The sequence below is a fragment of the Podarcis erhardii genome (genome assembly GCF_964252035.2).
Source record: "Podarcis erhardii genome assembly, chromosome: 7".
In the NCBI taxonomy this organism is placed as follows: domain Eukaryota; kingdom Metazoa; phylum Chordata; class Lepidosauria; order Squamata; family Lacertidae; genus Podarcis; species Podarcis erhardii.
Window position 1 is genome coordinate 88,250,982 of NC_138511.1, and position 20,773 is coordinate 88,271,754.

Below are 20,773 nucleotides of genomic sequence, written 5' to 3' on the forward strand. Positions count from 1 at the left end.
CATATGGTTTTTAAAACTCTTGTATACCTTTGCCTTGTTATACCATAGATATGCATGCCAACCAAAACTATTGTCATACCCTTCCAGATCCAAAATGTCTGTGTTTTCAAGAAGTAGCCAGTCTTTCAACCAGCAGAAAGCTGCCGATTCATAATAGAGTCTTAAGTCCGGCAGGGCAAACCCCCCTCTGTCTTTTGCATCAGTTAAACACAAAAGAACTTTTTACACAGTGTTCGTAAGAACCAATCAGATTTCTTCTGAGCATTTAAAAAAAAACCACGTGGGGAGAAAGTTAAACTACAAACACTAATTAAGCATGCATACTTTTGGGTTAAATAAAACAGAACTACAAAGGAGTGCATCCAGCAACCCTGGAGGTAATAAGCAACCAATATACATGATAAGAAGGATGGCAAGGAGGACAGCGATCATTATCACCTTCATGTGAAAATCTATTTCCTGGCCCTATTTCCTGGGCTGCATCAATAGGAGTATAGCATTTAGATCAAGGGAAGTAATAGTGCCACTGTATTCTGCTCTGGTCAGACCTTACCTGGAGTACTGTGTCCAGTTCTGGGCACCACAGTTCAAGAAGGACACTGACAAACTGGAACGTGTCCAGAGGAGGGCAACCAAAATGGTCAAAGGCCTGGAAACGATGCCTTATGAGGAATGGCTAAGGGAGCTGGGCATGTTTAGCCTGGAGAAGAGGAGGTTAAGGGGTGATATGATAGCCATGTTCAAATATATAAAAGGATGTCACATAGAGGAGGGAGAAAGGTTGTTTTCTGCTGCTCCAGAGAAGCGGAAACGGAGCAATGGATCCAAACTACAAGAAAGAAGATTCCACCCAAACATTAGGAAGAACTTCCTGACAGTAAGAGCTGTTTGACAGTGGAATTTGCTGCCAAGGAGTGTGGTGGAGTCTCCTTCTTTGGAGGTCTTTAAGCAGAGGCTTGACAACCATATGTCAGGAGTGCTCTGATGGTGTTTCCTGCTTGGCAGGGGGGTTGGACTCGATGGCCCTGGTGGTCTCTTCCAACTCTGTGATTCTATGATTCTAAGATTAACATCTTGAGATTAACATATCAGAAAAGCTACATCAAAAGAAGCTTACCCACCATCTTTATGGCCCAGGATGCCTGCCTGGCAAGCAACTGGCAACTGGGCTGTGTACGTGACTTGTCAAGCAAGAGAAATGAAACAGGGATGCAGAGGTGTGATCAAAAATCATATCAAAATAATTTAAACCCAGTCAACGCAATGCTTTCATTGCTGACACAGATGGCTTACTCTATATTTGTTATAATTCCTCATAGCAATCCCACCTGATCACTACATGCACCAGTAAGCCCAGTGGGGAAGACGGCTCTGCCAGGCTGCCTGGAGAGCCATTTCCGCTTGCCTCCCAGCTGCCTCCTCTGCTTGCCAAGCACCCCCAGCTCTTCCACACGCACCCCAGTTTTGTCTTTCTTCCCTTCTCCTCCCCTCTGCCAGAGGCTCTTTGTGGTCCCAGCCAATGAGTCGCAGGCCAAGATCCCCTACGCCAGAGTCAACCACAGCAAATTCATGGTGACGGACAAGGTGGCTTATATCGGTGAGTAGTTTGAGGGACGGGGGCAGTCGTAAAGGGGAGGCCAGTTGAGGTAGACAGCTGGCCGGGGACTAGCAGGGGTGCAAACTGGCCAGCAGTGGGAGAGGGAGAGAAGCAGCCGTAAGGAGGAGAACAGAAGGGACTAAGGGGAGATCACTGGAGGCCCACCCTTTCCAGATGCCTTTCGGGGAAACTCGGAAACAGGATCCGAGCCCAATAGCTCTCTCCCCTTCTGTGGTTTCCAGCAGCTCTGCTGCCTCTGACCAGCTAGGAGCCATTGATAACCCTCTCCACCTCCATGAATTTGTCCCATCCTCTTTTAAAGCCATCCAAGTTGGTGGCCATCTCTGCCTCCTGTGACAGGGAGTTTCACAGTTTCACTCCGTGCTGCTTGAAGGAGGACTTTTCTGTTATCAGTGCTGAATCTCCCAACCTTCAGCTTCAGGGATTGTCCACAAGTTCTATTGTGAGGAAGAAAAAACGTCTCTCTCACCACTTCCTCCCTGCCACGCATATATTTTTTAAAAAGCCTTTATCACATCACCACTTCCTCGCCTTTTCAGCAAAACTGAAAAGCTCCAAGCGCAGCACCCTTTCCTGCTTCAACCCTTCGATCATTCAGGCAGCCCTTTCCTGAACCTTTCCCAACTCTGTAATATCCATTTTGAGACCAGGCGACCAGAACCGTAGATGAGTAGCGGTCAATAGGCTCCTTCTCCACCACGCATTTGTCTAGCCTGCCTGGTCCAACACCCTCTTCTCACAGTGGCAGAGCAATTGCTTGTGGGAAACCAGCACGCAGGATTCGAACACAGAGCTGTGGCTTCCAGCAGCTGGGATTCAGAAGCACGGCTGCCTCCCGCCGCGAATGCCATTGTCATCAAGCTTTGTTGCAGAGCGCAGGACTCTTAAGCGTTTATTTTCCCTTCCTTTCTGGCAGGAACATCCAACTGGTCCGGGGACTACTTCCTCCACACGGCGGGGTCCGCCCTGGTGGTGAACCAGAGCCACGTGGGGGCCGGAGAGCAGCCCACAGTGCGCGATCAGCTGCAGGCAGTGTTTGAGCGGGACTGGAACTCCAGATACAGCCAGGAACTGAGCTTGCCGGGCCAGTGGGAGCAGCTCTGCGGCACCTACTAGCCAAAGGGACCCCCCCCCTGCCCGTCCCCAGTTGGAGAGGGGCTGTGAGCGCCAGCCCCCTGTTGGAGGCCGGTGGAGGGGCTTCCCCAGAGGCAGGGGGTCTCCCTGGGGAACCTTGCGGGACCCCTGCTCTCCAGCCAAGTGAGCCAGGGGGTACCCAAGGCCTCCTTGGGGGCAAATGTTTGGGGTAAGAGAAACTCCTGCAATGGAACAATTCAGCCGTTGGGGTGGGTGGGGGGTTTGCCACGCGCAAACGACCAAGTGACGTGCAAAGGGAGCATTTGGCGCATGCAAATTGTGGTTAAAAAGTCACTGTTCCGAACTGGGAAGCAAAAGGGTTTTGCGTGGGCGGGAGGATAGATGTAGAGAAGAGAGCGTTTAGCAGTTAGGGGGAAAGGGGACGTGGGTTTAAGGAGATGAAAACGGAAAAGGCTTCCTGGCCAAAAATATCCCTCGTGGAGGAATCTCCTCCTCGTATTAAGCAGTAGTGTGGAGAATCGCGAGAGAGGAGATGGTGCAGGCGATGTGCCGCTCAGAAGCTTCCAAGTCAGGTGGGACCTGTCTAAACCTGTGGAGAGCCTCTGCCAGTCAGTGTAGGCTGTGTTGAGCTAGATGGGCCAAGCAGTCCGACTTGGCGCTCCTTGTTCTGCCGTGAATGCCTTTCAGAGAGGACCACACACACACCAAGCAACTAACCAGCTTCTGTCGCTGCCGAAATTGCCACTGTCTTTCCTTGACCAGTGGCTCTTAGGCACTCAGCACTCAAAGAGCGCTGGCGATGAGAACTGTAGACTCATAGCGGTGGAAGGGATACCCAAAGGTCCTCTAGACCAACCCCTGCTGCAATACAGGAATCCCAACTGAAGCATCCCTGGCAGGTGACGATCCAGTCTCTGCTTAGAAACCTCCGAGGAAGAAGATTCTACCCCCTTCCGGGGGAGACCGCTCCACTGCCACACAACTCTTGCCGTCAGAAAGTTCCTCCTGGTGTTTAGTCATAATAATAATAATAATAATAATAATAATAATACAGTGGTGCCTCGCAAGATGAAATTAATCCATTCTGTGAGGCTCTTCGTATAGCGGTTTTTTCGTCTTGCGAAGCAAGCCCATTGACAGCTTAGCGGATTAGCGCTATTAGCGGTTTAGCGGCTTTTAGCGGATCAGCTGATAAGCGGGTTTTCCGTCTTGCGAGGTGTTCGTCTTGCGGGGCACCACTGTAATTAAAAAAATAAATAAATAAAAATTGTATTTATATCCCGCCCTCCCCAGCCAAAGCCGGGCTCAGAGCGGCTAACAACAGTAAAAATAGCACAATTTACATAAAATCACAGTCAATTAATTGAAATACAGTCTAAAATCAGTTCAGAATCAAATTAATGGCAACCATTGGGCTAGAGTTCTATGAAGATTACAGAAGGAGAGAGGGGGTCAGACTGTGCCCTGGCCAAATGCCTGGTGGAACAGCTCCATCTTGCAGGCCCTGCGGAAAGATGTCAAGTCCCGCAGGGCCCTAGTCTCTTGTGACAGAGCGTTCCACCAGATTGGGGCCACAGCCGAAAAAGCCCTGGCTCTGGTTGAGGCCAGCCTAACCTCCCTGTGGCCCAGGACCTCCAAGATGTTTTTGTTTGAAGACCGTAAGGTCCTCCATGGGACATACCAGGAGAGGCAGTCCTGTAGGTACAAGGGTCCTAGGCCGTATAGGGCTTTAAAGGTGAAAACCAGCACCTTGAACCTGATCCTGTACTCCACCGGGAGCCAGTGCAGCTGGTATAGCACTGGGTGCATGTGATCCCGCGGTGAGGAGCCTGTAAGGAGTCTCGCAGCGGCATTCTGCACCCGCTGGAGTTTCTGGGTCAATCTCCCTTCTTGTAACCTGAAGCCATGGGTTCGAGTTCTACCCTCCGGAGCAGGAAAAAACCAGCCTGCTCCATCTCCTGTGGCAGCCCAGAGCTGCAAGAAGAGCAGCTACCTCTGTCCTCTTGAACAGTGGGTCAAGTGCCAAATGCTGAGATAGGTCATAATCCAGGCTAGGAGCATTGGCAGTTTATAAAGAGAACCTTCCAGGCCCATAGATTCTGGTAGGGATGGACTCATACCATTTTCTCCCAGGTCAAACATTTATTGCCATCAATAAGAAGTGGGGAGTCCTAGAACTGTAGAATTAGAAGGGACCCCTCTAGTCCAACCCCAGACTCCCTGCGCATGATTTCAAGGGCATTATTCTCCCACTGTCTCCATAGAGGGATCCATCCTGCACGGGGTCTTGCCATGCGGCTTAGGGACTGTCAACTGGGCAATGGGGCGGTAGCCTGGATTTTTGCTGTCTTCAGTACAGACCTTTGGTCAATTAAAGGATAATTTTCCAATTTGCTGTGGTCTCGTGATTGCTGTGTGACCGGCTGGAAGGCAGAGGGGACACACAACGCTGCTGCCGTTGTGCTCATGAAGAAGAAGATATTTTGCGTGACTTGCTGCAAATGCTTCCTGCGGTAGTAATTTCCCCTACACAGTGGTACCTCGGGTTAAGTACTTAATTCGTTCCAGAGGTCCGTTCTTAACCTGAAACGGTTCTTAACCTGAAGCACCACTTTAGCTAACGGGGCCTCCTGCTGCTGCCGCGCCGCCAGAGCATGATTTCTGTTCTCATCCTGAAGCAAAGTTCTTAACCCGAGGTACTATTTCTGGGTTAGCGGAGTGTGTAACCTGAAGCGTCTGTAACCTGAAGCGTCTGTAACCCGAGGTAACACTGTACTGTATCGCATGGCCAAGGGGGGGTTGAGAGAGGTGCTTTCTCCACTTCAACGCCATGCACTCCTGCCCCTGTTGCAGATAATAATAATAATAATAATAACAATAATAGTAGTAATAATAATAATAATAATAATAATAATAATAATAATAATAATAATATATTATTTATACCCTGCCCATCTGGCTGGGCCTCCCCAGCCACTCTTGGCGGCTTCCAACAAAACATTAAAATACAGTGGTCTGTTAAACATTAAAAGCTTCCCTAAAGAGGGCTGCCTTCAGATGTCTTCTAAAAGTCGGGTAGTAGTTCTCTTTGGCATTTGGTGGGAGGGCGTTCCACAGGGTGGGTGCCACTACCAAGAAGGCCCTCTGCCTGGTTCCCTGTAACTTGTCTTCTCTCAGTGAGGGAACCGCCAGAAGACCCTCGGCGCTGGACCTCAGTGTCCAGGCTGAACGATGGGGGTGGAGACGCTCCTTCAGATATACTGGGCCGAGGCCGTTTAGGGCTTTAAAGGTCAGCACCAACACTTTGAATTGTGCTTGGAAACATATTAGGATGGGAAACGTATTAGATTAGGATGGGGGGGGGGGCTTTAGCTGGTGGTGTACAGTAGTGGTTTGGGGGTCGGATCCTCCTCCTGCAGCCTCCAGTGCCCTAAATTGGAGCCACCGGGTGCTGCAAAGCAAAACTTTGAGAAGGCTCGCTGGAAAGGCAAAGGAACAGGGTGCAAGTCCTGTTCTCTGCAAAATGGAACTTCACGCTCAATGCATGCCTTAAGTCGCCCATCGAATCGCAGAGTCAGAAGGGGTTCCCGGGGGTCATCTAGTCCAACCCCCTGGCGGTGCTGACATTGGAGTGCTTCAAAATCAGCAGATCTAATGGGAAAGCAACACCTGGAGACCTGCACCCGTCGTCGTGATCTCTATTGCGCCATCGTAGGATTATTGCCCAACCTTAGAAGGGGCGAGAGGGGGGTTTCTGGAGGGCTGGACCAGGACCTGGCAGACCATGGTTCGAATCCCAGGTTCGAATCCCGGCCAATGACTGCCTTCTTTTGGCCTGACCTACCCTGCAGGGTTGTTGTTGTGGAAGGGAGGGGTTGCGGGAGGAGGAGGAGGAGGAGGAAGAGCCGCGGAAGCCCAATTGGCTCTCCTTGGAGGAGGAGGACGCAGATACGCGAAGTCGCCCAGAAGCGGCACCCAAAATAATAATAATAATAATAATAATAATAATAATAATAATAATAATAATAATAATTTATTATTTATACCCCGCCCATCTGTCTGGGTTTCCCCAGCCACTCTGGGCGGCTTCCACCAAAACACTAAAATACAATAACCTATGAAACATGAACAAAACAAAACAAATTCCTTCCAGTAGCACCTTAAAGACCAACTAAGTCAGTTCTTGGTATGAGCTTTCGTGTGCATGCACACTTCTTCAGATACACATGAAACATGAAAACATTAAAAGCTTCCCTAAACAAAAGCGAGCAGCGCTTCCCTCCGGCCGCCAGGGGCCGCTGGCGATCCCCCTCGAGCCCCTCTAGGAGAGGCGGGCGGGCGAGGCTTCCGGTCTCTGTGGCCTCCCGGGCCGGAAGCGAGCGCGAGGAGGGCGGGAGGGAGAGAGAGACTTCCTCCGCCGGTCGCCCGGGAGCCGAGAGGAGCCTCCGAGGCCGGTGAGGGAGGGGGAAGAGGGGGAGGGGAGGGACCCCCCCACTCAAGACCCCCCCACTCACGACCCCCCCCACTCACGACCCCCCCCCACTCACGGAGGGGCGCGAGGTCCGGAGACTCCTCCCCCCCCCACTCCCCGAGAGTGAAGCTGCGCCCGTTGGAGTTCTCCCCGTCATGTGAGTGGGGGGGCAGAGAGGGGCCTGGGGGAGGCCTCCCCCCCCGGACCCTCAAGAAGCGCAGTCCGGCCGAGGAGCCAGAAATGGGGCGTCTTCCATGGGCGGGAGAGAAGAAGAAGAATCCTCTCGGTCCCCCCCCCCCCGCACTGTCTTGAAAGGGCCCTCGAGGAGACCCCCGTGGGGCGGGGGGCTCCCCTGTCAAACTGCCTCTTTCCCCGGCCCCTGACTCTCTTGCCCCCCCGTCTCCCCCTTCGACTCCCTGGGGCTGAGGTCCCTTCTCTCTCCCCCCCCCCCCATAAGATATTTGTTTAGGGAACTTTTTTAATGTTTGACTTGTTATTGTGCTTTTAATTATTTTCTGTTGGGAGCTGCCCAGAGTGGCTGGGGAAAGCCAGACAGATGGGCGGGGTATAAATAAAATTATTATTATTATTATTATTATTATTATTATGTGGAAGACAGGGGTGCCTGCCTGGCGTGCTCTGGTCCATGGGGTCACAAAGAGTCGGACACGACTAAATGACTAAACAACTAAACAACAACTACTGTTATTATTCGAGGAGGGTGCCCTTCCCCAGTTGATGGGCATCGCCATTCAAATAGTATGGGTGAGCCTCGCCGTGCCATCAGTTGTGCAGGGAGGGGCTGACCTGTCCCTCCCCCAATATTTTCTTCACGTTGGCACCCCTGGCAGCAGGGCACCGGTGTGGGTTCAAGGCAGCTGTCCTGGGTGTGTGTTGCTGCTGCCTATTCTGGCTCCCTGAGTTGTGCCCTTGGAATGGCGCTGGGCGGCCTCAGTGGCTTAACTTGGGGTGTTGCCTTCGCTGCAGGTCTCCTCCGGCTGACCGGACGTCACTGCCCTTGGCTTGGCACCATGGTGTCTGTCATGATGGGTAAGTTGGCCTCACCCCCCATCCCCTTTAACCCCAGTATGTCTTTGGAAGGGAGCCAGAGCAAAGCCAAACGAAAGAAGGGCTGGAGGGAGGGAGGGAGGGAAGGGGTAGCGGCAGAAAAAGGGAAGCCAGATCCAAGGGCTCTCCCTTTGTTCTGTGCAAGGCGCCTGGCTGAACCCCAGATGGGTGGCAGCAGCTGCAAATGTGGAGAATGCGAGTCTGAGGCCAGCTGGGAAGAGGCGCTGGAGTGACGGCTTGGGGGCTGAGACAGAGACCAGGGAGATAAGGGCACAAGAATAGCCTGGTGTATCAGGACAGTGGCTCTTTGGTCCAGCGCTCTGTTTTCACAGCAGCCGACCAGATGCCCATTCTAGGAATCCTACAAGCAGGATCCACGCACAAGAGTACTTTCTCCCCTCCTCGCACTTTGCTCAGGTGCTGGTTGCTTCTGACATAATGTTCTCTGTCTTTCAGCAACGTCAGAGTGGATTCAGTTCTTCAAAGAAGCTGGGATCCCCCCAGGGCCTGCTGTCAACTACGCCGTCATGTTTGTGGATAATAGGTGAGGCTGTTGAGAGATGGAGCCTCTGTGGAACATCTCGCTGTTCTCTTTCCTGTGTCTGGAAGAGTGGGACTTCAGGAACTCACGTGCAAGGGAATCGGTGATCCCTAGAAAGTTTCTCATCGATCCCACTGTAGGGAAGACCTGCCAGCCCTGCTTTCCATATAATGTGGGGTGGGAGGTGGGGATCTGTGCTCAGTGGCAGATGCTAAAGCCACCAGCTGCTTTTTTAAACCTCCCAGCAGACGTGGTCCAAACAAAGGAGTTACATGGCTGAAAGGATCCGTTTGTGGTTTAGGTCAGGAACATTGCATTGGCCTGACGTATTGGCTTGTTTAAATCTTAAAATACCAAATAGCACGCATTATGTGGCCCAAGATTATATTTCAAACGTTTACCTCTCTGAGAAAAACAAAACAGTATATCCTTTGTTTCTTGGAACAAAGGCCAAGTATTTTTTAATTCTACTTGTGGTACCACACCCTACAGAATACCACAGGGCAGTGACCCTCATATGGGCTTTTCCTCCTATTGCCCTCATGTTATGGAATGCCTTTCTGTCTCCCATATGTGAAGCAGCAACATCAGTTCCTTCAGGCTTTCCCCCTTGGATTTCCCTTAAGATTGAACCCTGCTTTCATTTGTTTAAATTCCCCGAATTTTATAAGTCTATGTATGGGTGAGTGGCATTGGAGCAAATGGATATCTGAAGTGTCATTATTTCTGAAGCCTTGTGAAAAAAAAGGCAGATGGCCAGCTCCCCATTGCAGTGGGGAGTTTTTTCTGCCCATTCCTTCCAGTGGTGGCTGGAGGAGTTTTCTTGTGCCAGGCTGTTGCACACCCTGTTCGCAGAGTGCTTGTAGATTGCACAGGTGGGGTATGGCACGTGACTCACCACCACAGACCTTGTCCTCTGCAGGATCCAGAAGAACATGCTGATGGACCTCAACAAGGAGATCATGAACGAGCTGGGCATCACGGTCGTTGGAGATATCATTGCCATCCTCAAACATGCCAAAGTCGTGTACAGGCAGGTGGGTTCTCCCAGGAAGCGGCTAACAATTTCTCCCACATGCTTTGCATTAAGTGGCTGTGATATTGGCTTCTGACTGGCTGGTAACCCTCTGGCATTCTGGGTGGGATCTTTGGATATACAACAGTGTTTGGAATTCGCCAGGTGCCAGGCGCATTTTGCACCTGGCTATTGGCCACTTGCACCCAAGTGAAGATGCCCGGGCGCCAGGATGGTGCCTGGTGTCTCCACCACCTGGAGGTGCACGCCTGGGGATCCTTGGGTCTGGACTGTTTTCACACACTAGCACAGGGGTCGGCAAAGTTTTTGTGGCTTGGGCCGGTTCACGGTCCTGCAGACACTGCGGTGAGCCGTAGTGTATGTGCGCGCATGCATGCGCAAATGCTGTTTCCGGTACGGAGGAGGCATGTGCAGCTTCCCATTGGCTGCAGGAGCTTCCTACAGCCAATGGGAAACCAGCCAGTGTTGAGGAAGGCGGTCCCTGCGCTGCTTTAGCGCGGTGCACAGGAGCAGACTGAGCGTGCGGTGAAGGTCCATGGGCCAGTTAAAAGACCCCCATAGGCCTCTTGTGGCCCATGGGCCTTAGGTTGCTGGCCCCTGCACTAGCAGCACATCCTGTAGAATTCTATCCATTATATTTTATTTGCACAATCTAAACGAATTTTGGAAACCAAAAGGTCGTATGGAAAAATACGACTTTTGAGCCACCTGGCCCCAAAATGGCAACTAGGCATTCTGCTTTAGCAACTGTAGCCCTGGTTTAAGGAGCCATTTGGCACCTGGCTTGTGTATCTGAGTTTCTAACGTTGGTCTACAAGGTTTTTTTGGTGGAGTGGGATCCAGTAGTAAAACTTCAACCTAGAAGCTTTGGTTGCATGCTAGGGGGTTGTCATGAGCAACCAGCGATTGTGTGGGCTACACGATAGCCTTTGCCCAGTGCAGGGGAGAATCCTAGAATTGTAGAGTTGGAAGGGACCCCTAACCCAGTCCAACCCCTTGCAGTGCAGGGATCACAACTCTAGTATCCCTGACAGGTGGACATTGTTCCACTGTCAAACGGCTCTTGCCATCAGGGGATGTGGAAGGATTTCAGTGCTCTTTGCTGATATCTCTCAGAAAGTGAAGCAAAGGACCTGAGCTGCCCAGTGGAGCGTTCAGAGAATGGTAAAAGTCCTGCTTAAGGGTCTGGAAGCCCCATAACATCCTGCATGACTCCCAGGCCAGATCTGTAGGTGAAGACCTGCAACGCTCCACTCCTCCCCTTGCTCCAGCATCCAGGAGTTTAATCTTCTAGTGTGGTGCATATCTCAGACCTGGATAGCTTTCCTCTTCCTTCTACCTTCCTGCAAAGGGGTTCTCTTTTTTTGCGGGGGGCATGTCTGAACCTGGTGCATTTGTGGGGAGATCGTGCCTTTGCTAGGGGAACCATCTCCATCTGCCCCTCACTATTGCATTGTGGTGTTCCCTCTGTCTCTAGGAAATGTGCAAGGCTGCTACAGAATCGGTGGCTTCCAGCCAGCCCACCCTGCAGTCTGAACTCCGTCGGAATGCCAACAGCGGTGAGTAACACAAGTGGCTGGCTACAGATGGAGGAGGCGGCCAGGCTCTCCATCTCTCCGCTCTCGGTCTCTGTCTGTCTCTCCCTCCGCCCTCTCCCTGCCAAGGCCCCTGCTCTTCTCACTGTGTGAAGTTGGCTGCTCCTTTCTGACCGCCCCAGGATGCTAATAATGTCTCTTCATATCAAGCAACATCAGCCCCACTGGTCCAGGCAGTGTAGTTCTCCTGGACCTTTCAGTTTGTTCATTGGGTCTTTTGGGTGATGTTGCTCAGACAGGGCAGGTCCTTCCTTGGGTGCCCCTTCCTCCATTCTGTGCGGCTGTGTATTTTGATCATGGCTGTAGCTGGAAGAAGCTCACTGGCTACCCAGGATCAGACCTTTTGGAGTCAGTGTAGCGTAGTGTTTAAGAGCGGTAGTCTTGTAATCTGGTGAACCGGGTTCGCTTCCCCGCTCCTCCACCTGCAGCTGCTGGGTGACCTTGGGACAGTCACACTTCTCTAAAGTCTCTCAGCCCCACTCACCTCACAGAGTGTTTGTTGTGGGGGAGGAAGGGAAAGGAGAATGTTAGCCGCTTTGAGACTCCTATGGGTAGTGATAAAGCGGGATATCAAATCCAAACTCCTCTTCTTCATCATCATCTTCTTCTTCTTTTGAGCTACAAAGCTTCCCCTCCCCTTACAGCCAAGCTGCTGTCCTTTCATGTCGAATAAAAACATTTTTGTTCTTTCGCATATTTTCAACAGTTAGCTCTTGCAAGTCCTGTTTTCAATTACATGTTGCTGGTTGCTTTAAATATATGTGCATTATGGAAAGGCATGATAATTTTAAAATAAATAAAAATAACAAAATAAAAATTAAAAAAAATTAGATACCCCCTGCCTTTCCCACCCTCATGTGCCACTCTGCTTCTGCTTCACTGCCTCCTGCTTGCAGCTGAACTGCTCCAGCTGATGGCCTGGCTGCCCTGCAGTGACGTCCCATAATATGTCTGGCTGTGGGCATGGGTCTCACTTTGCAGGAAAAGCTCAGGCAGTGGGAGAGGATTCCATGGCCACCCCTTCCAGGCTAAGCAGTTCCATGGAGGAGAAAGCCTTATCTGAGAGCTCCCCAAATCCTCTTGCAGGGTGTATCTTTTAAACCACCCCTCTGGCATTCCTGCTATTACTGGGCTCTCATTTGCCCCGTCTACATGGGCACTGGGCAAAAAACCTTTCATATGGTGTTGGCGAGGCAGAAACAGCGGCCAGTTTTAAACGCCTCCTAAAGACACGTCTATTTAAGCAGCCGTTCCGTATAGCTAAAGCTATGGTTTTCCTAGTAGTGATGTATGGAAGTGAGAGCTGGACCATACAGAAGGCTGATCGCCGAAGAACTGATGCTTTTGAATTCTAGTGCTAGAGGAGACTCTTGAGAGTCCCATGGATTGCAAGAAGATCAAACCTCTCCATTCTGAAGGAAATCAGCCCTGAGTGCTCACTGGAAGTGCAGATCCTGAAGCTGAGGCTCCAAGACTTTGGCCACCTCATGAGAAGAGAAGACTCCCTGGAAAAGACCCTGATGTTGGGAAAGATGGAGGGCGCAAGGAGAAGGGGACGACAGAGGACGAGATGGTGGGACAGTGTTCTCGAAGCTACCAGCATGAGTTTGACCAAACTATGGGAGGCAGTGGAAGACAGGAGTGTCTGGCGTGCTCTGGTTCATGGGGTCACGAAGAGTTGGACATAACTAAACGACTAAACAACAACAACAACAACAACCCGAGCTTATAAGATCCATCACACAGCTTCATTATTTCATTATTTATTGATATTTATCTGAATGTTTTGTTGAAGGCATCTCTGCTTTTACTGATGTGTTTCTTTGTGTTTTTGGTTTTAAATGTTGTATATCCCCCCCCCACTATCTTTCTGTGTTATGTGTAAAACCGCTGAAGGATTGTGGCACATAAAGTGGTGTGTAACTTTGATGTTCCTGCAGCTGCCACCCGGATGATTGCGAACAGCTTGAGCCGAGACTCCCCACCTTCCACCCCAGTCCGAAGACCCGACACCAGCACCTCCAAAATCTCCATCACGGTCTCCAATAAAATGGCAGCAAAGAATGCCAAAGCAGGTAGGTTTTTTGGAATCTGCAAAATTGAAGCCTTTGGGGAAATGTGGAGAAAAATCTGTTTCAAAATTCTTCCAGCCCTAGTTCTGCCAGGCACGGCTCTCTGCTCCCCATTAGCGGCCAGATTTCCCCCATTGGTATTGCTGTTGGCTCTGAATGCCCATCCTTGAGTTCCCAGCCAGAGGCCTCTGGACTCAAGGCAGGCGTGAGCTGGCCTTTCTCCCATCCTCTTCCTGCTGCCACAGCTCTCTGCAGTCCAGAGGCCGAGAACTCCACGCTCCCAGTGAAGCGCCGCCGCGTCACGGCAGAGATGGAAGGGAAGTACATTGTCCACATGCCCAAGGGAACCACCCCCAGGACCAAGAAGATCCTGGAGCAGCAGCAGGCAGCCAAAGGTACCTGGGCCACCTTCCCCTGGGGAGGAGGGGCTGAAGGCCGGCCAGCTTCCTTTAAAGCTGGGAAATGGGGGCAGGTCCGTGACCACCTTAACTCATCCGGAGGAGTACTGTTAATTTTCCACTACGGTGCAAAGGCCCATCTGGCCTCCACTGCGAGACTGGTGTTGAGTGTCACAGGTCCCATGCTGCGGAACACGCTTCTGGCAGAGGTACCCCCGCTTTGAACTTTCTGGAATCTCTTGTAGGCTTCTTTTTATAATGGCCAGCCGGCCTTTGCAGTTGCTTCACATTTCCTTGAATGGCCAGCCATTCACTTTAAGGTACAGTGGTGCCTCGCTAGACGAAATTAATCCGTTCTGTGAGGCTCTTTGTATAGCGGTTTTTTCGTCTTGCGAAGCAAGCCCATTGACAGCGGATTAGCGCTATTAGCGGTTTAGCGGCTTTTAGCGCATCAGCTGATAAGCGGCTTAGCGGCTTAGGAAAAGGGGAAAAAACCCGCAGGAACTCGCAAGACATTTCGTCTTGCGAAGCAAGCCCATAGGGAAATTCGTTTTGCGAAGCGCCTCCAAAACGGAAAACCCTTTCGTCTAGCGGGTTTTCCGTCTTGCGAGGCGTTCGTCTTGCGGGGCACCACTGTATGGCTCTGTGCGGCTTTCAAAGGCTTCTTGTTGTTACTGTACCTTGTGGCCCTGACATTTTACAAGAGGACAATATATCGGTACTTGGGCGAATGAAATCAAACCCTGCACTTAAAGAGCAAATTCAGAACCAAGGTGAAACGAATGTGCTGAGTTAAAGCACAGCCCAAATAAAAGAGGCAAACTTAAGCAGGTTCAGCAAGCAGGCAAAATTTGCCCTTGTTTTTCTTCTGGTGCTTATGCCTGGCTCTTCCTAATTTTGTTTTTAATTGTGACACTTTGCAAAGTCCAGCTTCCTTGTTCCACATGACTGACGTGCTCTGGCCAGAACTAGCACCCCATCACACACACACAGGTGCAGCCGCTTGCGAGATTGCCACTTGGCAAAGGTTTTGCAGTCTTGGGGTGCGGGGGAACGCAGGCCTCTGGGGTGCAAAATTGTTTCTTATGCACTATGGGCAGTGTTTCCTAACCTGCAGGGGCAAGGACTTCTGGTATGGTGTGGCTTCCAGAGACTGATGCCATCAGACTGGGGAAAGGAGTATTTGGAAATAGTTTGGGTGCTGCACAGCAGCATTAAAAATATATTATTTAATCTTGTTCACTGCTTCAAAAGCTTTTTTGGGTGAAACACATACTTATATGCACGCTATGAAATAATCATTTGGCCTCTGTTGCTCCTTTGAAAAGCCCTTCTCTTGTTTTAACTCTGTGTGGCTTCTTTCCACTTCTACCTTGCTATTGACAGGGTTACAGAGAACCTCCGTGTTTGACCGACTGGGCGCAGAGACCAGCGTGGACACAACCACAGGATGCAAGGTGAAAGCAAAAGGGTGGGACCTGCTTGCTCCGGGGACTCTTCTTTTGAACCTTCCCCCGCTCCCCTTGCCTCCAGTCCCACAAAGGGGGGCCGGTTGGCAAGGCAGAGATTAAACATGTATAGTTGGGGGAGCAGAGGTGGACTTCCACTTCCTGGCCCAGCCAAGGCGTTCCCAAGGCGTTCAGGGTGGCGCTAGAGCTCTTCTGATGTGGGAGGTGGCACTTTGGTCAGGCGGGGCTGTTGCCACAACCCACTAAGGGAGATAGGTAAAGGTAAAGGGACCCCTGACCATGAGGTCCAGTCGTGGCTGACTCTGGAGTTGCGGCGCTCATCTCGCTTTATTGCCCGAGGGAGCCGGCGTACAGCTTCTGGGTCATGTGGCCAGCATGACTAAGCCGCTTCTGGTGAACCAGAGCAGCGCACGGAAATGCCGTTTACCTTCCCGCCGGAGAGGTACCTATTTATCTACTTGCAATTTGACGTTCTTTCAAACTGCTAGGTTGGCAGGAGCAGTGACTGAGCAACGGGAGCTCACTCCGTTGCGGGGATTTGAACCGCCAACCTTCTGATCGGCAAGTCCTCGGCTCTGTGGTTTAACCCACAGCAGCACCCGCATCCCACTAAGGGAGATAATCACAATGAAATTGGAAAAGCAACGATTGCACATCTATTCAAATTCCATCTGAAACTATATAGTTGAATTAATTCAAAACAAAATGGATGAACTGGATGAGGATACCAGCTTTTCAAACTTTGGTAGTCATTTAGCACATTTAGTAACTGCTTCAACTGTTGAGTAATTTCCTCTTGTGATGGACGGCCTTGAGAAAGTGATGCCAGTTTCCCAGGGTCTGGTTTAAAGCCACTTAGCAGGAGTCTTGGACGTGGGTGGCGCTGTGGGTTAAACCACAGAGCCTAGGGCTTGCCGATCAGAAGGTCGGTGGTTTGAATCCCTGCAACAGGGTGAGCTCCTGTTGCTCATGTCCCTGCTCCTGCCATCCTAGCAGTTCAAAAGCACGTCAAAGTGCAAGCAGATAAATAGGTACCACTCCAGCGGGAAGGTAAACGGCGTTTCCGTGCGCTGCTCTGGTTCGCCAGAAGCGGCTTAGTCCTGCTGACCACATGACCCGGAAGCTGTACGCCGGCTCCCTCTGCCTATAGAGCGAGATGAGCGCCGCAACCCCAGAGTCGGCCACAACTGGACCTAATGGTCAGGGGTCCCTTTACCTTTAGCAGCAGTCTTAAATCACTGCCTCCAGAGCTCCTCTGCCCCCCCATGCCTCTTAGTGCCCCCCCCCGGACAATTCCACCAGACCCCAGGGGGTGTACTGCCCATCTTGGGAGCCATTTGCAGCTCTTTAGCAGAGCCTAGCAAAGGCCCTGAGGGTGGGGCCTCCAGCCGCTCTGTCGTGCTTTCCACCCCTCATTGAGCCGTTCTGGTGTCTTTGCAGCCCACGGGAGTCTTCAGCCGCCTGGGGGACATGCAGGAGGCCGAGGAGGACAAAGCAGCGGAGAGCGATGACGACAGCTCCGTCTTGCAGTACGCCGGGGTGCTGAAGAAATTCTTCAAGCCCTCCAGGCCCAAGGAGAGCGCCAAGGCCGCCGGGGCGACGGTCAAAGCCAAAGCCACCAGCTCCGAGCCCCAGCTGAAGGCCACAGCCGCCCCTGCCCTCCAGCGGCTCGGGAGCAAGAGCCTGGCGGAAAAGAAGGAGAAGAAGGCCGAGCCGCCCCCGCTGCAAGGTGGCATGGCCAAGAGACTGGGCAAGCGCCCTCTGCCTGCCGAGGCCCAGGACAGCCAGGTCACCAGCTCCAGGAGCAAGCCGGAGTCCGAGTTCCGAGTCACCATCAAGAGAACTTTGGGCAGCGCGAAGGTAAGCAGCACCACGGAGGGCCCCAGCGCCCAGATGGACAACACGGGCACCGTCAGCGTCTTTAAGCGGTTGGGCAGGAAGGCGGTGTGAGCTGGGCCCCCCACCCACCCCGGCGCGCCCTTCGCCTGCATGCGTGTGGGAGACCCTCTTTGGACAGCTTGAAGTTGGCGCCCCCTCTCCCCCGTCTGCAACACAAACGGGCTCTTGCGCGGCCTCCGGGCGGAGGACGGCTTCTGTGAAGCTTGGCGTCGGTTCTCCCAGCTGTTTCCACAGGTCTGTGGGGCAGGAGCGGAACTGGGGGGGGGGGTCTTGTGTGGCTGCATGGCCCACCTCGAGGCAGCGGCTTGCCAGTGCTGGAGGTGGCACCCACCCAACGGAGCATTGCTGGGGTCGGGGTGAGGGCTCCCAGTGGGCGCGAGAGGTCATGTTGCACTGAACCTTCCTTTCTCTGTCTCTGTTATTTCCCCTCTGCAGGTCCTTGCTCTCTCCTAGGAAGTAGGTGCCTTGAGGGCCCCGTAAAAGAGCTTTCAAGAGGCAGTAGATCCCTTCCCCACCCCCACCCCCACCCCACCCTTTCTTTTCTGTCTTTTCCAAGCGTTTACCTGCCACTTTCCTGCATCTTAGGAAGGGCAACTGAACAGCTGGCCAGAAATTTCCTCTTGCTGGACACTGGGATCGCGCAGTCAGCCAGCGGGGTCCCAGTGCCGAGTTTTGCCTCCTGCCGGGAGGAGGAGGAAAATTCTGGCCGGCTCCTCTTTGGGTTCCATCTCTCCTCTGAGCAGGAGAGGAATTTCTCCTGGCCTGGCTGTGGCATGTGTGACGAGGTTCTTGTGGGGGCAGGAGATGGTTTCATGTGTCAAGAGTCCCAAACTGGACTGGCTCTCCTGCCCAAGCCTCCTGAAGCAGCACTGCTCAGCTGGGAAAGGGGAAGAGAGGGCCAGGTCTCCTTTCCAGAGTCAGGCCTCGTTGAGCCAAATCAGATGCACTATCTGGACCCTGGCTAAATCTGAAGTCAGACTCCGGTGAGAATTGCAGTGGACTTGGTTTTTCCATGCTCTGCTTCTCCATCAACCCCGATGGGCACCCGCATTGCTGTGTTGGATGGAGGGCAGCATCCAGGGCAGCCATATGCTGCCTCATCTGCCCTGCAGCTTCCTTGTGAGCCTGGTTCTCCCTTTCAGAGACACCTGCCCTACAGCAGCAGGAGGGGCACTGATGCCAGGCCTGTTTTGCGCAGAGAGATGGTGGTATGCAAGCCACCTGCCATCTCTCTCTCCTCTGGGTTCCTGCTGCTCTTGGTCTCTGCTAGAGCCCCACGCCTGAGTTTCATAGGATGCTGCCCACACCAGCTGGCCTCCCCACTATATTTGGAAAATGAAAACAGGCCATTGCGATGTGGTACGCCCGAGAGTCTTGGGCAATGGCAGTAGAGATGGAAATGCTTGAGGGGCCCTCCTGGGCGGAGGGTGACCTGCGAGGTAGCCCAGGCCACTCTTGCACTTGACCGAAAACTCTGTATCCCAGCATGCACTGCCAGTTGGAGTATCCCTTGTGTTGGCTTCTGATTGGCACGGAACCCAGAGACGCTTCCTGTGCTCTGAGGTGCCTTCTGTGTCCCTAGCTGCCCTAGAGAGAATTATGTGACCTGCACGATTTAGGGGATGTGGTGCTCCCCCATGCACCTGTTATCAGTTAAGGCAGCAGCTGTGTGGGATTTCTAATGGTTTAAATGAAATTTTATTGATTAAATTAGGGAGGGCAGGAGCTAGAAGAGCTGTGGTGTAATGGTTGATAGTTTTGTTTTTTTAAAAAGAGACTTTCTTTTGTAAACATGAGTTAATGTGCAATTTGGATGTATCCTTGCATTTGGCTGTCAGTTGCCCAAAAGTGCAGGGGGGAGGGTGGCAAGGTTCTCAGTGCTGTTGTCAGAGCCTGCCAGGTGTGTTCCTGCACTCCCCACACCCCGCCGCTCAGGTAGGGGAATAAAGGAATGTTCTCTTGCAATAAAAAGAGTCTTTTCTTAGCTTGCTTCAGCTGCAGCATCTCTTTGGGAAGCCCCCTCACAAAGGGGACACGTAGAGACACATAAGAAGAGCTTGCTGGATCAGCCCACAGGGCCGAATCTCATCCAGCATCCAATGGTTTTCCTGCTGGAAGCCTTGCCACCTGGGTGTTTGTGTGTGTACACACACACTGAGAGGTCTTGCAGGAGAGGCCTTTGGCCTGTAATTCCAGCTATCCACAGGGAATGCGGAGGAGGGGCAAGCCCTAATCAGAGGAGAGATATTGCTTGTTCTGATATTATCTTCATTTTTTTATTCATTTAATACAAATTAAATATTGCCTGATTGTTAAAAGAAAAGAAAGAATTGTTAAAAGAAAGGAACCCTCAAAGCAGCTTACAAAAAGAATAAAACAATAAAATGGTCAGTAAAACTTCAGTAGGAGAGTAAGCAAGCACAAAGCATTGGGGTTGGGGGGAATGACCCTGTCGGATACAACCTCCTTTCTTTTTTTGGGAGGACCTATCTTTCTTGCAGGGACGCGGGTGGCGCTGTGGGTTAAACCACAGAGCCTAGGACTTGCCAATCAGAAGGTCAGCGGTTTGAATCCCTGCGATGGGGTGAGCTCCCGTTGCTCGGTCCCTGCTCCTGCCAACCTAGCAGTTCGAAAGCACGTCAAAGTGCAAGTAGATAAATAGGTCCCGCTCCGGAGGGAAGGTAAACGGCGTTTCCGTGCGCTGCTCTGGTTCGCCAGAAGCGACTTAGTCATGCTGGCTACATGACCCGGAAGCTGTATGCCGGCTCCCTCGGCCAATAAAGCGAGGTGAGCGCCACAACCCCAGAGTTGGCCACGACTGGACCTAACGGTCGGGGTCCCTTTACCTTCATCTTTCTTGCAGAATCATTCCTCACCTGCTTCCTCCTCAGGCCCCAAGCACAAAAATGCCATGTAGGAAAGAAGGGAAGGTAATAAGACACACACAACCCCAGTGCCATTTCGAAGCAGCTGTGAGTCCATGGTTGTAGGGACACAGCAGCATTATGAAGAACAGGGGAAGCCTGTCCTGTTTCGCCCCCTGAGATGACCAGGGAATGTGCAGCCTCCTGCCTGCCCCCTATCCAACATCCAGAACACCCCCATCTCCCTGAAATGGGTATTGTGGTGGAAGCAGTGAGGAGAGCAGCCCACTGCTGGTTACGTTGCCGTCTAAGGCGGCTGCTTCACCCCGCCAGCTGTGCTGGAGGGCAGTCCCCTTGCTGAAGGGTCAGCCAGGCTTGGCATGGTCACCTACACGATGGGAATATAAGAGCTTAGGAAGAGCCTGCTGGATCAGGCCAAAGGACTCCCGTCTAGTCCAGCATCCTGTTCTCACAGTGGCCAACCAGATGCCTGTCATGGGAAGCTCACAGACAGGACCTGAGCACAAGAGCACTCTCTTCTGTTGTAGCTTCAAGCAATTGGAATTCAGAATCAATTGAGGCCCTTCTCTAGGCGGCCCTGAGCTCCTGGGAAAGCAGCCGGGATAGGTACACAACACACCCCTTTC

General features: G+C 52.1%; 2 protein-coding genes across 3 annotated transcripts in view; both read left to right on the forward strand.

Annotated features, from left to right (window-relative positions):
- The window catches only part of PLD3 (phospholipase D family member 3), a 32,771-nt gene extending 29,007 nt beyond the window's left edge, over nucleotides 1–3,764 (forward strand). The window contains 2 exon segments of the mRNA XM_081869017.1: nucleotides 1,498–1,597; nucleotides 2,535–3,764. Of these exon segments, the coding sequence (XP_081725143.1) occupies nucleotides 1,498–1,597; nucleotides 2,535–2,734 (300 nt within the window). The 3' untranslated portion in view covers nucleotides 2,735–3,764.
- A 3,311-nt stretch (nucleotides 3,765–7,075) lies between these two features.
- LOC309345873 (uncharacterized protein C19orf47) lies at nucleotides 7,076–19,246 on the forward strand. Of its 2 annotated transcripts, XM_081869329.1 has the most exons (10): nucleotides 7,076–7,167; nucleotides 8,172–8,234; nucleotides 8,709–8,796; nucleotides 9,716–9,830; nucleotides 11,307–11,388; nucleotides 13,365–13,499; nucleotides 13,742–13,891; nucleotides 15,281–15,351; nucleotides 16,804–17,223; nucleotides 17,698–19,246. In XM_081869329.1, the coding sequence occupies exons 2-10, from the start codon at nucleotides 8,216–8,218 to the stop codon at nucleotides 17,713–17,715; spliced, it is 1,098 nt and encodes a 365-aa protein (XP_081725455.1). In that variant the 5' UTR covers nucleotides 7,076–7,167; nucleotides 8,172–8,215; the 3' UTR covers nucleotides 17,716–19,246. The 2 variants fall into 2 exon arrangements, with proteins under 2 accessions (XP_081725455.1, XP_081725454.1); XM_081869328.1 differs by having other exon boundaries at nucleotides 16,804–19,246.
- The last annotated feature ends 1,527 nt before the right edge of the window (nucleotides 19,247–20,773 follow it).

Excerpts from the sequence above, each read along its gene's own strand:
- LOC309345873 (XM_081869328.1), top strand. Across the intron at positions 9,831-11,306 it reads CCAAAGTCGTGTACAGGCAG|GAAATGTGCAAGGCTGCTAC; the intron begins GTGGGTTCTCCC and ends CTCTGTCTCTAG. Across the intron at positions 11,389-13,364 it reads CCGTCGGAATGCCAACAGCG|CTGCCACCCGGATGATTGCG; the intron begins GTGAGTAACACA and ends ATGTTCCTGCAG.